Genomic DNA, 16,996 nt, shown 5'->3' on the forward strand with positions numbered 1-16,996 from the left:
GAGCCCCAGGGCTGTTGACTTGTGTTCCTGTGTTGTAACAGAAATGTTATAAGAGAAAGGGAAAAAATGCTGGGCAGAGACAAGAGCTACCATAAGACCTAGAACTAGGAGTTGTAAGGATTAAATGAAATGATGGCTATGACATATTTCACATGATCTCTTTCCAGTAGTACACATTCAATAAATGGTAGCTCGTATTAACTCACCTGACCATGCTGAGTTTAGCAGTTAATCCCTCTTCCTTGACGCACCATATTTTAATCTTAGCCAAGTTCTGAAAACTGAAAAAGACAAAATGACTCCCATTCAACTAAGAAGGCTATTTATTGAAATAATACAATGATGTTACAAGGATGCATTTCATGTGGCCTAGAAAGCTGGGTGTTCGTAAGTGCGTGGTACCTGGTTGCGTGGAACTACAGAATCCTCTCCTCAAACAACCCACAACATACCATGTACATTTTGGGCTCCTTCTGTCAGTGCATTTGTTGAGATTCAGAGACTGGTTGGATCTAGGCCAAGTTCCACACACAAACCAGTGGTTTTGAGTCTTCTGAAATTAAGTCTTTACAGACTTCCATAAAAGTAGGATAGCACTCAACTGGTTACAATATGTCATTCTTAGAAACAGTCCACTATGGGGATCCCCAAGTAATCAGCAGCAAATAAGTTCCTGATAAGCATGGAAGCCACTCAATGTGTGTGTGTGTGGGTGGTTTGTGTAGAGTTACCCATTGTCAAACTATGAATCAGACAGCAACATGGTCTTGGCACTGTGTGTGTGCGTTAAGCATAAAACATCACAAACAAGGTATTTTTGAATGGTTAAGGTCTTAGAAGGGCAGGTCCCCATCTTGTGATGGACTCATTGGGCTAGACATCACATTTCAGTCCCCATGCACATTTTTTCTGCAAAGAAAAATTCTATGCAGAATATGCAAAGAAATATTCTACGCAAATATTCTATGAAGAATATTTGGGAGCCTCCTCCTGTTGTCCAGGATGAGACAAGGATGATGGATCCTGCTACCTGGCATGCAAAGAATAGGAAAGGTTTACCATCAACATCACCCATATCATTCCTATCATGGTTTGTTAGGGTGGGAAAATTTACTTAAGAGGAGAGGCTCCTGTGTGAAAGGGGCCAAGGTCCACAGTTGCTTCCAAATTTATCTCCACTGTTGGCACCTTTGAGATTCCTTTAGGAAAGCCCACGGGAGGCATGAAAGAACCTTAGGGATGGGAGTGGGCTACTGATGCTTATCTCATGCTTTACTGATGGAAGAGCAGCATAGAATTTAAAAAGTTAAATTTCTTATGATGAAGTATTTCCTTGGCACACAAAATGGATCAGTACATGGGTTCTCTAATAACTTAAAGACAGACTAGACTTTATGACAATGGGTAACTACATTTCTACTTCTCCACAGTAAAATTAATTTGGGGAAAAGTTTTCCTCTTTAGTTTTGTGCTGTTTTCCCTTTGAGCCATTTAGGTAAGCTTGGAGCTGTGCTTTCTCATGGGAGTGTCATACAAAGTACAATAAGAGGACCTAATAGGTTTATGAAACTGATATGTTAATTCAAAGTATAAATATTACACTTGAAAAAGGAAAACAAGTTACCAGCAGTTGAGCTACTCAGTTTTTGTTAACATTTTGGTACGTAAGCTTCCAACCAGTTGTTTTAAATAAGTCTGTGACAAATCTGTATTTTGCTGCCTCTTCTGCTTTTATGAATTCCCAGAGTATCCAACTCGAGTGCTCATTAATTTTTGTATTTAATTTATTTTAAAATTTACTTTAAAGCCCTCTGAATTCTAAGATACCTTTTGAGTGGCTAGATCATAGGGCCAAAGATCCAGGAGACCTACTCTCCACCCAGCTTTGCCATTATAAGCTGTATCACACTGTGCAAACCACTTCACATCTTTGGTTTTGGTTTCTTCATCTGTACAATGAAGCGGTTGGACCAGTTGATCTCATTCTTTGAATGGTGAATTCCGGGAGGTGGAATTGGTTTCCATGGTGAATTTAATGTAAGAGCTGCACTTGAATGCTGTTGTCAAACAATCTAAAAAGTTAAGTTTTGGTCACTGCTGCAGGAGTTTTATTAAAAAAGGCTGTAAACACAGAGTTACAAGTCAAACTGTTCCAAGTTGATGATCTCCTCCTGCATATACATATTCAAAAGCTTTATAAAGTCCAATACATAGGCATATCATTTCCAATTGGTTATATATATGTTTATAGTTGTTTTTACAAACGTCTGTAATCAATTTGAGAATGTGGCTTCTATTTATTAAAAAACAAAAACAAAACATTGTCTACTAGCACAGGGCTTTCTTCACACACAATGTGCACACACACACACACACACACACACACCATTACATTCTTAAACTTCCTCTCAGGTAAGAATTCTCTGACACTGAATAAACAATATTTGAACTAAAGTTTTCTGCACATTCCTTAATTTCAGGGCTCCTACAGTTTATTTCGTGTATGAATTCTCTGGTGTTTAGTTAGCGCTGAACTTCTACTGAAGTTTTTCCCACATTCCTTACAAGCATAGGGTTTTTCTCCAGTATGAATTCTCTGATGATCATGCAGATTGGTTTTCTTTCGAAAGGCTCGCCCACATTCATTACATTCATAGGGTTTTTCCCCAGTATGAGTTCTCTCATGCTGAATGAGGGATGAACTCTGACTGAAGGCTTTCCCACAGTCAATACATTCATAGGGTTTCTCTCCAGTGTGGGTCCTCTCATGTTGAGTAAGTGATGAGCGTCGACTGAAGGCTTCTCCACATTCATTACATTCATAGGGTTTCTCTCCAGTGTGGATTCTGTGATGCTCTATAAAGCTTGTACTCCTTTTGAAAGCTTTCCCACATACATTACACTGATAGGGTTTCTCTCCAGGATGAGAGATAGGTTGTTGATTAAAGTTCTGCTCACATTCATAGGGATTCTGTCCGGCATGGATCCTCTGATGGTCAGTAAAGTCAGTAATGTGACTGAAGTCTTCCCCACAGTCATTACAATGATAGGATTTCACTTCAGTGACAGTGCTCTCATCTTGAGTAAGAGATGAGCTGTGCTTGAAATCTATGCTGTAGGTGTTGCTTTGGTAAGGTTTGCCTCTCTTATGAATCCTCATATGTTTGTAAAGGGATGGACTCTGTCCAAAAGCCCGCCCACATATGCTACATTCAAAAGGTTTCTCTCCTGTATGAGTCCGTTCGTGCTGGACGAGGGAAGAACACCGACTGAAGGCTTTCCCACATTCCTTACACTGGAAAGGCTTCTCTCCACTATGTGTGACCTCATGCTGAGTGAGGGATGTGCCATGCCTAAAAGATCTTCCACATAAATTGCATCGATAGGGTTTTTCTCCAGTGTGAATTCTCTGGTGTTGAACAAGGGAGGAGCTGCGCTGGAAGGCTTTTCCACAGAGACTGCACTGGTAAGGTTTCTCTCCCGTATGAGCATTCTCATGCTGACCAAGTGACGAGCTATGCCTGAAGGCCTTCCCACAAACATTACATTCAAAGGGCTTCTCCCCAGTGTGAATTCTCTGATGCTCAGTAAGCTGTGTCTTCCAGAGGAAGGTTTTCCCACAGTCACTACATTCATGGTGTTTCTTTCCAGGATAAATCCCCTGATCTGTACCATTAGGGAAAGCTCCCTCTCCTTTATGAGTTTTCTCATGTTTAGTAAGTGATGATCTATGAATAAAGGCTTTTCTACATTTATCACATTTATAAGGTTTCTTTTTTGCAAGGATATTATTCTGATTAAGTATGTCTGGATTATGTCCCAAGTTGCTTCCAAGTGCATCACATTCAGTAGGCCTTGAAGGAATGTTCAGTTGTGTAACCAGGACTGTGTTCAATCTAGAGTTTTCACCAAATTTATTTTGCTGAAAATTTTCTTCTGGTGTGATTTTCTTCTGGTTGGATGTGTCTGGCCCCAGATATCTTTTCCAGTTTTCCTGGTGCCTCTCTAACTGGCTAGTAACATCCCAAGTGTTTTCGAATGTGGCATGTGAATCTGTGCTACGGGATCCTTCAGCTATGCTCTGTTGCAAATGAGATGATTTGACTTCAGGCCTGGTCTTCCAGTCTGAAAAAAATCCAAAGTGCAAAAGTCCCCTGTTCCCTCCTACTGAAATTAACTGCTATAGTAGGAATGGGAAAATGAAAGAGAGATAAACTGTGCATGATTTGTTTTTGAAATTGGTCCTATAGCTGGGAGAGAAGACCCAAAATGAAGGAAAGGAAGAGTAAAAAGAAATGACAGTACAGACTGCAGAGCCAGAGTGTATGGCAAGTCTAGAATGAAGAAGCCCACCTAGGAGGGCTGGTTAGGAAGTAAGGGCATAAATGAGAATGAGAAGGTTAGGCACAGATACAAATGAAATAAAATCATGGTCTGTCTTGCAAGATCCTATCTGCTTCCCATGCTTCCTGTCCATTTTACAAATCATCCTCAAATCTGTTTTCCTAATACAGCCATTTCACAATTTCTTTAAAGTCCCCTTTGAGGCTCCAAATTCTTCAAATCTGACAGAGAAAATCCATAGCCACTGATGTAACTGAAATTATTCTTTGACATACTTGGAGACCAATGGCTATGCTTCACAAGCTGACATAAAGTAGTATTTCAGGAGGCAAATCATCCTTGCCTTTACAATTAGGGCTGTGGTTTTAGCCTATTTGAGTTCTGGTTCTAAACTAATCACTTCTCTCAACCAAAAAGGATTTTACTCAGCCTAGTAAATTGATCTCTAAACCCCTGTTTAACCTTATAATACTAATAGCAGAGAATTAATTAGTTTCTAGGTTCTAGAAATGGTAACTTAAAAAATAAGAGAAAGGAGGGATCTGGGGTAATAGAGATATTCCATACTGAAATGAATTTGGATTAGATGGGTGAATGCATCTGTCAAAACCAATTTGGTGGTACTTAGAAGAACTGTGTATCTTACTGTATGTATATTTTTCTTTAAAAAAACCATAAATATTGAACTCTGGTTAATGATATGTAAGCTGAAGTATGAAGGGGGGAAATGTATTTGTGTTGGCAACTTAGTTGGAAATGCATCAAAAAGACAGATTTTTTAAAAACACTGATAGATGGATAGATGAAGAATATGTGATAAAGCAAGTATAATAAAATTTTGAGGGCAGCCCCGGTGGCGCAGCGGTTTAGCGCCGCCTGCAGCCCAGGGCGTGATCCTGGAGACCCTGGATCGAATCCCACGTCAGGCTCTCTGCATGGAGCCTGCTTCTCCCTCTGCCTGTGTCTCTGCCTCTCTCTCTCTGCATCTCTACGAATAAATAAATAAAATCTTTAAAAATAATAATAATAAAATTTTGACAACTACAGAATCTTGGTGGTAGGTATATGGTGTTCACAGTATAATTTTTTCGACTTTCCATAAATTTGAAAATATTCATAATAAAATATTAGGAGAGGAAAAAAAACAACAACCAGGGGACCCTAAATCTGTCTCAAAATTCCTTATTCTGGAACAAGACTCCATTCCAATTTCCCAATGACAGAAAATGCTTTGTATTTCTTTTAGGATACTTCCCAGAGGGATATTTAAGAATTGCTTGTTGATACAAATGAGTAAGAAAGTTCTTTCCTCAATCACATTCCAAAACAATCAGGTAATTCCTTACTGATTTCTATGTGCTCTACAACACATAGAATATATAGATATACAACAGACTCTTTCTATAAGAGCCTGAAGTCTTAGAAACAAGACTTAATCTTTTGATAAAAAAGGAAAACCATCAGATGGTATATTTTAAAATCTGTTTGTGTAGCAAATATGATATAAATGGTATATTTGTGATCAAGGAAGGAAGAAATAAATATATTAATACATATTATATTCAGAGATTGAATAGACACCTTGAACTTAAGGAATAGAGAACTTTGGATAGGTAGAAAGCATTATCTAATTAGGGAAAGTATACACTACTTACAGAAAACATTAAAAAGAAGTTCAACTCAAGTGGAGCTTGTTTTAGTAGGAAAAGAAAGAGAATACTGGAAGGTGTGATAGGGGACCTTTAAATCAAGGGGGAGTTTCTGTTTCCTATCATGAGGTACAAGGAGTAACAGCAAGGTTTTGTCAGAGGTAGGTGGTTTATGAAGATAAAGCATTAAGACCCAATATGGTCCACCAAGTGATGAGTAAATAATAAACAGAATGTGGTATGTCCATACAATGGAATATTACTCAGCAATAAAACTAAGGAGGTACTACTGCATGCTACAACATTAATGAACCTTGAAAATAATATGCTAAGTGAAAGAAGCTGGTCACAAAAGGCTACATATTATGATTCTATTTACATAAAATACCCAGAAATGGTAATCCACTGAGATAAAAAGATTAATGGGTGCAGGGGTAGTGGGGAATGGAAAACGACTGCTAATGGGTATGGGGTTTCTTTTTGAATGTTGAAATGTTCTGTAGTTAGATATTGGTGATGGTTGCACAACTCAGTAAATATTTGAAAAACTACTAAATTGTACATTTTAAAAAGGTGAATTTTGTGGTACGTAAATTATATCTCAAAAAAAAAGGTATGATTTTAAAAATCCAATGTGGGTTACAAAAGAAAAGACAGAGTGAGCAACTTCAACTGAGAACTACAGTAATGTCCACATGGGGCCTAGTGTAGAAGGAAAATAATCTGAATTATAAGAAAAAGTCTAAACTGACTGGGGTGTTTGGCCCGAGGGATTAGGGATCCAGTGGTTTCTAATGGGTAGGGGAGAAATGGGTAATGAGTAATATAGTAAAATGTGCTGGGTGGGGATGAAAAATGATTAATTTGGATTTTAGGTATTTAATTGCATGGGACTTCCACAAGGAGGGGTCTTGTGAGAAGAGACAAAAGTGACCAGGGTACAAGTAAGTATGATTTATGAGTCGAAAGCATAGAATAAAGAGCTATAACTACCAGAGGGCAGGTACCCTTTTAAGGTGGTAATACCGAAAGAAAGAGGGTAAAGAAGCTGAAGAGCAGACTCCTTAGGCAGATTTGCTTAGGGGGGAAACCCAGCAAAGTCAGAGACCTAAAGCCAAGAGGTACTTAGTAAGCCAGGAAACCAGGCAAGGATGACACTCCAGGAACCAAAGAGAGGCAATGAAGCAAACTGGCATGAAAACAGAATGGAAGGAAGATGTAACTCCTCCCCAGACAGGTGTTGTAGGGTCAGGGAAAGAAGTCTGAAGGAAAGTTATGAAAAGGCAGAGAATCAAAGCCATGGTACTTCCTACAAGTCTGGGGCCAATAAAAAGCAGCAAGACAAGACAAGAAGACCCTGGAGTTCAATTAATGTCTGAATGAGTAAGAAAAGGGATTTCTAATCATGAAGGGAGACTGAGGACACCAGAGGAGAAAACCCAGCTGGGTTTCCTCTAAGACTGGTCAGCAGCAGGAATGCCCTACTGGAGAAGGGAGATAGAGGTGTTACCTGGAGATGGCTCAGTCTCCTCTGCAGGTCTAGGAGCTCCCAAGGCACCAACATGAAGGTGCTACCCCCTCCCTCAGCTGTGGTAATGTCTACATTGATTCCTGCATGCCTGTCTCCCCCATCATTTACCTGGACAGCAAGGTCTTTGGATTTCTCCCTCTGATATCCATGGCTCTTCTCCTTGTTCCAATTTGAAGATCACCTCTGGCTTGGAAACTTGATATCCTGCTCATGGGTAAATACACAAGATTGGTTGTTTGTACAAGTGGACAAAGACCCCTCCTACAAGTCAGTACTAGTCCTTGATCTTCAGGAACTCTGAAGGGAAAAAAAGGTGCAACTTGAGGAGTCATGAAATCAAATGACCTAATTTCCAGTTCTGCAAAAGAAAGAACTTTACCTAAAGAGCAGGCTCAGAAAACCATAAAGCTGAGTCCCAAAGAGAAGAACAAGCACTAACCATGAACACCCTGCTCACTGCCACATGATCTATAAGCCCCACCACCTTAGCACCTGAGAAAGGAAAACTTGCCAGTAGGCAAGATACTGAATTGGTCCTTACCAAGAGAAACCAGGTGGCTATAGTTCTCCAGCATCACATCCCTGTACAAGAGCCTCTGAGCAGCATCCACATGGTGCCATTCTTCTTGGGTGAAGTCCACAGCCACATCTTTGAATGTCACTGATTCCTGGAGGATCACATTCTTGTTCAACTAGGGATCAATACCACAAATGTGCCCATGGCAATACTGGGAACATACTGTAGGGTCATCAGAAACAGTGAGCACACGTTTGACATCCTGAGGGGGCACTGTTTTTGCAAAGAATCCAGTACGGCAGGCAGGAAAGTCAGGAGGGGCCATATATTCTCTAATCTCATATTCCTACTTAGCTATCTTGCTTTCCTATAAAGCCAAGCCTTGTCACACAATCAGCAATTCCACACTGCCCATGTACCTCCTTTGTTACAAAACCCCAACATAGCAGGGAATAAAAATAGCAGCCTTCCTTCACCCACCCCCCCAATACCACTATGCTCCCTAGACATCAACACTGTTAACAGTTTGGCAGATACATGCAAGAGTCCCTTCTCCAAGGTTTCATTCATACATACACAGTCTTGTTTTGTGAAATACCTTACATATTGTTCTACAACTTGCTTTTTGCATTTAACTCTGTATCTTGGAGATCTTCCCATAGGGGTACATATGATTTCACCTTATCCCTTTGAACTGCTTCATAGTACTCCATATACAGCTATATCATAACACATTCATTGCCTAAAACCAACAGTACTCCATTGTACTGAGGATAAGATTCAGACATCCCCCACCATTTATTGGACTCTAGCCAGGCTGCTCTTGCTCATCCCTGAATACATCTAGCTTCCTCCTACCCTGAGGCCTTTATACTTGTTACTCCCTCTTCCCCTAGGATCTCCACATGGTTGAAAACGAAGTTTCTAGTTGTCCAGGCCTCATCTCGAGCACACCCCCTAGGAAAAGTTGTCTTGGCACCTCCCTCAAATTGACCCTCCATCACATTACCATGGTAATCTCTCTCACCTAAATTCCTACCACTTGAACTTAGGAACCAAACAGATTCAGGTAAAAAGGACACCGTACTTCTAACAATAATCTGAGATTAGCTGACTTGTTAGGTTCTCTCTTCCCTCTACCATGAGCTCCACAAGAACAGGGATTTTATCTATGCTGATGGGTTATATGCCCAGCACAGAGTGGATGCTTAAAAAATATTTGGTGGCTTCTTCATTCTAGACTTGCCATACACTTTGGCTCTGCAGTCTGCACTGTCATTTCATTTCATTTATTTATTTATTTATCTTATTTTTTTTTTTTTTATTTATGATAGGCACACAGTGAGGGAGAGAGAGGCAGAGACATAGGCAGAGGGAGAAGCAGGCTCCATCCACCAGGAGCCCGACATGGGATTCGATCCCGGGTCTCCAGGATCGCGCCCTGGGCCAAAGGCAGGCGCTAAACCGCTGCGCCACCCAGGGATCCCTGTCATTTCTTTTTACTCTTCCTTTCCTTCATTTTGGGTCTTCTCTCCCAGCTATAGGACCAATTTCAAAAACAAATCATGCACAGTTTATCTCTCTTTCATTTTCCCATTCCTACTATAGCAGTTAATTTCAGTAGGAGGGAACAGGGGACTTTTGCACTTTGGATTTTTTTCAGACTGGAAGACCAGGCCTGAAGTCAAATCATCTCATCTGCAACAGAGCATAGCTGAAGGATCCCATAGCACAGATTCACATGCCACATTCGAAAACACTTGGGATGTTACTAGCCAGTTAGAGAGGCACCAGGAAAACTGGAAAAGATATCTGGGACCAGACACATCCAACCAGAAGAAAATCACACCAGAAGAAAATTTTCAGCAAAATAAATTTGGGTGGCTCAGTCGGTTAAGTGACTACCTTCAGCTCAGGTCATGATCTCAGGGTCCTGGGATGATAATGAGATGATCCATGGTAAAGCAAGGTGCCCAGGCATTCAGACCAGGGAAAATGAGGGAAGGGAGAGAAGCTTGAGGCAGGCTATGCACTGGGCCTGAAGTGGTAATTCAGTGGTACCACCTGAATGGGAGAAGAAAAGTGGGAATCCAATCCAGGGATTACCAAGCTTGAAAAGAGAGGCTGAGATTGGGCTGGGCATGGCCATCAGGGAAAAAGGGGTTGTCAAGGCAGGCGTTTTAAGTTAGGTTGTAAGAAGTAACACTTTCTCCCCATTGCCTACTCTATCAGGTAAACACATACAGCCCCTTTGGTTGTCAGCCAACCTGGATTCCTTTGCTCAACTGGTCCCTCTTATTTATTATTATTATTATTTTAAAATATTTATTTAAATAATCTTTACACCCAACACGGGGCTTGAACTCACAAGCCTGGGATCAAGAATCACAGGCTCCTCCAACTGAGCCAGCCAGGTACCCCTATTATTTTTTTTAATTAACTAAGTAATCTCTACACCCAGTATGGGCTTTTAACTCATGATCCCGAGATCAAGAGTCATATGCTCTTCTGACTGAGCTAGCCAGGGGTCCCAGTTTAAAACATGGTCTTCTGGTTTTCTTCTGCTTCCTCAAATAGATTGCACATGTGGTAAAGAATGTCCTAACCAGTAAACAAATATCTAGTCCAAGTTCAACAAATATCTTTTCTTGCCTCAACAGGACAATTGGTTTCTGTTCTACTCTTTGTCCCATCAACCCTCTTTCCTACTCACTATCAGAGTCAGTTTTCTAAGATGCAATTCTTTGATCATGTTATAAGCCAGACCACCAACACCTCTTACCCAGACCATTGCTACAACTTCTAACTTGTCTCTCTCCTTATCCACTCATGTCTTGCTCCCAAGTCTGTCTTCCATATATGAACCAGAGTGATCCTGTTAAAACCTGTCAGATCAAGTCACTCCTTTGCTTAAAAATCTCCAACAGGATGTCACTTCATTCCAAGTAAAAGCCAAAGTCTTTACAGTGGCCTACACATCCCCTCCCCCAGTCTGGTCCCCAGCTATTTCCCTAACTTCATCTTGAACCTCATCTCTAACCCACTGCTCTCTCCCCTTCACTTACCCTGCCCCTCCTTCAGGTTCCTGGAACACACTAAGCATGTTTCTGCTCTGGAGCCTTTGCTTTGACTGTTCCCTTGACCTGGAAGCCTCTTCTTGCAGATGGGCATGTGGCTCCCCATTCACTTGCTTCAGTTCTTTGTTCAAATGTTACCTCATCAGGGCAAACTTCCCTGGCTACCCAGCATTAAACAGCACCCCCACCCTGCACTGTCACTCTGATTTCTTTTTTCTTTTTCTTTTTTTTTTTTTTTAAGATTTTATTCAGCAGCCCCAGTGGCGCAGCGATTTAGCGCCACCTGCAGCCTGGGGTATGATCCTGGAGACCTGGGATCGAGTTCCACGTCAGGCTTCCTGTATGGAGCCTGCTTCTCCCTCTGCCTGTGTCTCTGCCTCTATCTCTCTGTGTCTCTCATGAATAAAATATTTATTTATTTATTTTTAAAAGATTTTTATTTATTCATAGAGACAGAAAGGCAGAGACACAGGCAGAGGGAGAAGCAGGCTCCATGCAGGGAGGCTGACGTGAGACTCTATCCAGGGTCTCAAGGACCAGACCCTGGACTGAAGGCGGCACTAAACCGCTGAGCCACCAGGGCTGCCCTCTTCTCTTTTTCATAGTTCTTAGCAGCTGACACATATTTTCATTTGTTTATAGTCTGTTTTGCAGAGTACAATGTAAACTCCAGGAAACGGGGACTATTATTTATTTTCTTTATGACTCTTCATTGCCTAGAACAGGCCTGGCACATAGTGGGTGTTTGAGGAATATTCAATAAAATGTTTTTCTTGAAATTAAGAATTAGATTCCTTCATGCAACCTTCAGAGAACTTTATAGCCTGGTCCCCACCTTACTTCCACAGCCTCAGTTCTGGCTTCTCCTTCCCTTGTACACCGTAATTCAGCTTACAGAAGAGTTACAACTCTTTGAAACTAAACATTTCTTTTGTCTCTGTAAAAATGCTTGGCCTTCCCTCCTCTGCCTAGGTAACACTTATTCTCTCACCAGGACTTGGTAAAGTTCTCTCCTCTGGAGCTCCTCCCCTAACATTAGGTATGGGCCAAGTGCCTCGTCCCAACCCTCTGCCCCCCACCCCCTCCTTGGGGCCCTCTCCAGCATGCTCATAAGACAGAAGTGTCTGTTACCTATTATTCACTGTACTCGGAAAGGGTTAAGACCTTGTCTCAGGCACCTCTGAATCTCCAGAGGTCAGAACCAGTTTGGTACACAAAAGACAATCAAGATCTTGCAAGATTAAATAGGTAAAATGTACTGAGACTCCTGGTGTGAGTGAGCCACTCTGAGTGGGCTCAACTCTACAGCATTCACCCTCCTTCCAGATAAAACTGGACCTCATTATCAATCCCTTTTAAAAATTAACAGTTATCATGAAGTATCAAGTATCATTTCACCTTCTTCATGTTGACATAAAAAGTCCAAAGAACTAGAAAGAGCATATACTAAGTTGAGAAGACTCAATTTCCTGGGCCCATAAAAAGTGGTACACTAATCATGTGCAATATCCCTTGGATAAATCACAGACTCTTGGTCCAATCTTCTCATCTATAACATCTGTATCTGGGTTCCCTGAACTGAAAATGTAGGCTTTTTAAGAGCAGAAGGGTCAAAGGACACTTCCAACTCTATAGGACCACACTTGTAAATATAAAGAGATACCCCTCCAACTCTAACATGTGCCAACTCTAGAGGAGAAATCCACTCAAATTCTAACTCAAAAAATTTTGTAACTTAGAATCTTTACAAAGCTGAAAACCAGAGAATGGTAGCTTATAAGTTAAAACAATCAAATTTATAAAAACTACTCCAAGACCAAAGTTAGTTTGCCCAATTAGGACACAGTATGGGGTTTTCACTCAAGTAGTCAGTGCTCCCTGACACCAGACCAATAATAGCTTGGCAAACTGGGTTAACAGCGTATCTAATGATAAAGTACAGAGAGAAGACACTCTTACTGTTAGCCTTTACACACATACACACACACACGCGCACACACACACACACCCAACTTAGCCTAAGGACATTATTATCCATAGCATTCTACCTGGAAACCTTGCCTCTTCATTTTTCTTTTGTGCCCTGGAATCACCAAGACCCTCAAAAAACATCTCCTACATAGAGTCCCTTCATCTCTCAAATCCTGCTCAAATCCTCCCGTCAATGATACCATTAAGCCATGCAATAACTTTCTAGATTTATGCTAATATGGTAGCCACCAGAAACATGTCACTACATGTGCTCATGCTCATGCTACATGAGCATTTATAATGGGGCTAATTCAAAATGGGATGTGTGGCAAGTATAAAATACACACTGGATTTCATTTTTTTTAATTTTTATTTTTATTTATTTATGATAGTCACACACACACACACAGAGAGAGAGAGAGAGAGAGAGAGAGAGAGAGGCAGAAACATAGGCAGAGGGAGAAGCAGGCTCCATGCACCGGGAGCCCGACATGGGATTCGATCCCAGGTCTCCAGGATCGCGCCCTGGGCCAAAAGCAGGCGCTAAACCACTGCGCCACCCAGGGATCCCCACAATGGATTTCAAAGACTTAGCCCCAAAATAAAGAAATAAATAAAACAGTTCATTCATAATTTTAAAATACTGATTCAGGGGATCCCTGAGTGGCGCGACGGTTCAGTGCCTGCCTTTGGCCCAGGGTGTGATTCTGAGGTCCCGGGATCGAGTCCCACATCGGGCTCCCGGCATGGAGCCTGCTTCTCCCTCTGCCTGTGTCTCTGCCTCTCTCTCTCTCTCATGAATAAATAAATAAAATCTTAAAAAAAAAAAACATTTAAAAATAAATAAATAAAAAAATACTGATTCATGTAGAAATATTTCAATTATATTGGGTTAAATAATATGTATTACTAAGATTAATTTCACCTATTTCTTTCTACATTGTACTACCAGAAAATTTTAAATTATATATGTAGTTTATATTTCTCTTGGACAATATTCTAGATTGTCCTAGATCTCCACCTCAGCCACTCTCCTATTGAATCATCTTTCTTTCTTGGGTAAGGTGATGGGATAGGAAGATCCTAGGCTCACCTCACCCTATTGATACACCTAGATAGCACCTGCATACATGCAAGTAACCTAGGACATGACTTGAAGGCTGGCAAACAGATTCTCCACAGTGAAATGTAGAGAAGAGGCCACAATGAAGAGAGTAGAAAAGGTGAAGACTGGTGAGCCAAACTGATCTGTGGGACTGTACGCAGGAGAGAGGAACAATGTGGGTACAGAGAGAGAAGAGAAGTAGACCCCCACACCAGGCACCCCAGGCACATGGGACCTGAACTAGGAAGATGAATCCTTGTAACATTCAGCTTTGAAAATCAGAAGGGCCTAACTCTCAGAGTTCCTACAATAAGTGGGACTTAACACATGGAACTTTAAAAAAAAACCAGAGGGTTCAGCTCTGAAAGAGCCAGACAGGGGTGATAGGAAACTGACTTCCTGCCCTTAAAGAGACAGCACAACAAAGAGCCCCAGAGGGCAGATCACAGAAGGAGCAGTTTGAAAAACACCTGGGGTACAGGGGTAGGAGATATATTTACTAATCTCAGAGCATGTGCTGGAGGGGCAGGGATCTTTCGGAGACTTCAAGAACAAAAGAGCTGGCAGGCACCAATTCCCTCTCCCACTCCTCATCCTCAATACATGGACACCTGTGGGAACCAATGCAGTGCCAACACTCTCCACTTAGCTTGCTAACAGTACACCCTGCTCCAGTGCTCTTCTGTGGCCTCACCCCTTACATCCCAGCCTGAGCAGGAGTTTTCCCAGGATGCTGCAGTCTCCCTCCCACAGCAGACCAGCAAGGAACCTTACTGTAACTATGTGCCCCACCCTCTAGTTCTCCCACAGACCTGCTCCCTCCTATATATCCTTGGTGGGAGTTCATCCAAAGCAGTGCCACAAACCTGGCAGTATGCGAAAAAAAAATTAGTATATGTGCAAAAAAATCAGTCAAGGGAGTCACAAAATAAAAGGATGCAAAGAATGATACCATATACTTAAAATGTGAGGGAAGAGGAGTAAAGAATGGGTTCAAACTCTGGTGACTATCAACTTAATATGGACTGCTACATGCATAAGATTCTATATACAAACCTAATGGTAACCACAAATCAAAAACCAATGACAGATATGCAAAGAGGCGGGGGGGGGGGGGGTGGCGGGTGGAGAGAAAGGAATCTAAAAAAAGCCAGCAAATTGTGAGAGAAGAGAGCAAGAGAAGAAAGGAACAGAAAAGAACTACAAAAAGGACCATAAAATTAGTAACAAAATGGCAATTAAGTACATACTTATCAATAATTACTTCGATTGTAAACTGTCAAAATGTTCCAATCAAAAGACATTGGATGACAGAACGGAGGAAAAAATCAAGACCCATCTATATGCTGCCTACAAGAGACTCATTCCAGACCTAAAGACATGCAGTCTAAAAGTGGAAAGATAGGAAAGCACTTATCATGCAAATAGAAGTGAAAAAAATGCTGGGGTAGCAATACTTACACTTGACAAAATAGACTTTAAAACAAAAGACTGTAAAAAGAGACAAAAAAGGACACTATATAATCATAAAGGAGACAATCCAACAAGAAGATACAACAATTATAAATATTTATGTATCCAAAATGGGAACACCCAAATACAAAAAGCAGCTCATAAAAAACATAAAGGAAGCAATCAAGAGTAATACAATACTAAGGAACTTTAACACTTCACTTACATCAATGGATAGATTATCCAAACAGAAAATCAACTAGAAACAGTGGCTTTGAATGAGACATTGGACCAGATGGATCTAACAGATACATTCAGAACATTCCATTCTAAAACAGCAGAATACACACTCTTTTCAAGTGCACATGGAACATTCTCCAGGATAGTCATATGTTAGGCCACAGAACAAGTCTGAACAAATTCAAAAAGAATGAAGGCATACCATGCATCCTTTTCAACCACAATGCAATGAAACTAGAAATCAACCACAAGAAAAAATCTGGAAGAAACAAACATATGGAGGTTAAATAACATGCTAAGAAACAGTGAGTGGGTCAGCCAAGAAATCAAAGAGGAAATAAGAAAATACACGAGACAAATGAAAATGAACACAATAGTCCGGGGCATCTGGGTGGCTCATTTGGTTGAGTGTCTGCCTTCGGCTCAAGTCATGGTCCCAGGGTCCTGGGATTGAGCCCCATGTCAGGCTCCCAGTTCCAGCGGGGAGTCTGCTTCTTCCTCTCCCCACTGCTCATGCTCTTTCTCTCTCTCTCAGATAAATAAATAAATATAAAAATAAAAAAAGAAAGAAAGAAAGAAAACACAACAGTCCAAAATCTTTGGGATACAGCAAAAGCAGTTCTAAAGGGAAGTTTATAGTAATACAGACCTACATCCTCTCTCAAATTTTGCCTCTGCCATATGCCCTTGTATGTCTACCACATGGACTTTTTGCCCTTATTACATCATTCTCTTTCAAGGCTCCTTTCTTTTGTACATCTTATTCTGACCACCATGAACGTTTTTCCCCTCAGCTCAACAGGAAAAATTCCTAGTCACCTTTCTAGAAGCAAATCAATGGTCCCTTCCCTTCTGAAGCTTTTCCAGATCCTGCATTGCCCTGCCTCCCCTTCAGCATCTGGCCCACATCTCCATTTCAAAGCTGTAGCTGTTTGTTTTTTTAACTCTATATGCTCTTAAGATTTTATTTTATTTTTTTTAAGATTTTATTTTTTTAAAGTAATCTTTACCCCCAAATGTGGGCTTGAACTCATGACCCTGAGAGCAAGACTTGCATGCTCTACCGACTGAGGCAGCCAAGTGTCCCTAGAGCTGCAGCTGTTTATTCAC

At 41.0% G+C, this 16,996-nt stretch overlaps 1 protein-coding gene across 7 annotated transcripts in view; it reads right to left on the reverse strand.

Annotated features, from left to right (window-relative positions):
- Positions 1–305: 305 nt before the first annotated feature.
- The window catches only part of ZFP90 (ZFP90 zinc finger protein), a 101,558-nt gene continuing 84,867 nt past the window's right edge, over positions 306–16,996 (reverse strand). For 6 of the 7 annotated variants that reach the window (XM_038538505.1, XM_038538504.1, XM_038538502.1 and 3 more), the window contains 3 exons: positions 8,066–8,192; positions 7,633–7,728; positions 306–4,125 (listed from right to left, as the gene is read on the reverse strand). In XM_038538505.1, coding sequence (XP_038394433.1) covers positions 2,486–4,125; positions 7,633–7,728; positions 8,066–8,099 — 1,770 coding nt within the window. In that variant the 5' untranslated portion in view covers positions 8,100–8,192 and the 3' untranslated portion in view covers positions 306–2,485. Of the gene's footprint in view, positions 4,126–7,632; positions 7,729–8,065; positions 8,217–16,996 lie in introns of all 7 variants that reach the window. The other variant, XM_038538499.1, reaches the window with a different exon arrangement.

Source organism: Canis lupus, chromosome 5, assembly GCF_011100685.1.
Source record: "Canis lupus familiaris isolate Mischka breed German Shepherd chromosome 5, alternate assembly UU_Cfam_GSD_1.0, whole genome shotgun sequence".
Taxonomy (NCBI): domain Eukaryota; kingdom Metazoa; phylum Chordata; class Mammalia; order Carnivora; family Canidae; genus Canis; species Canis lupus.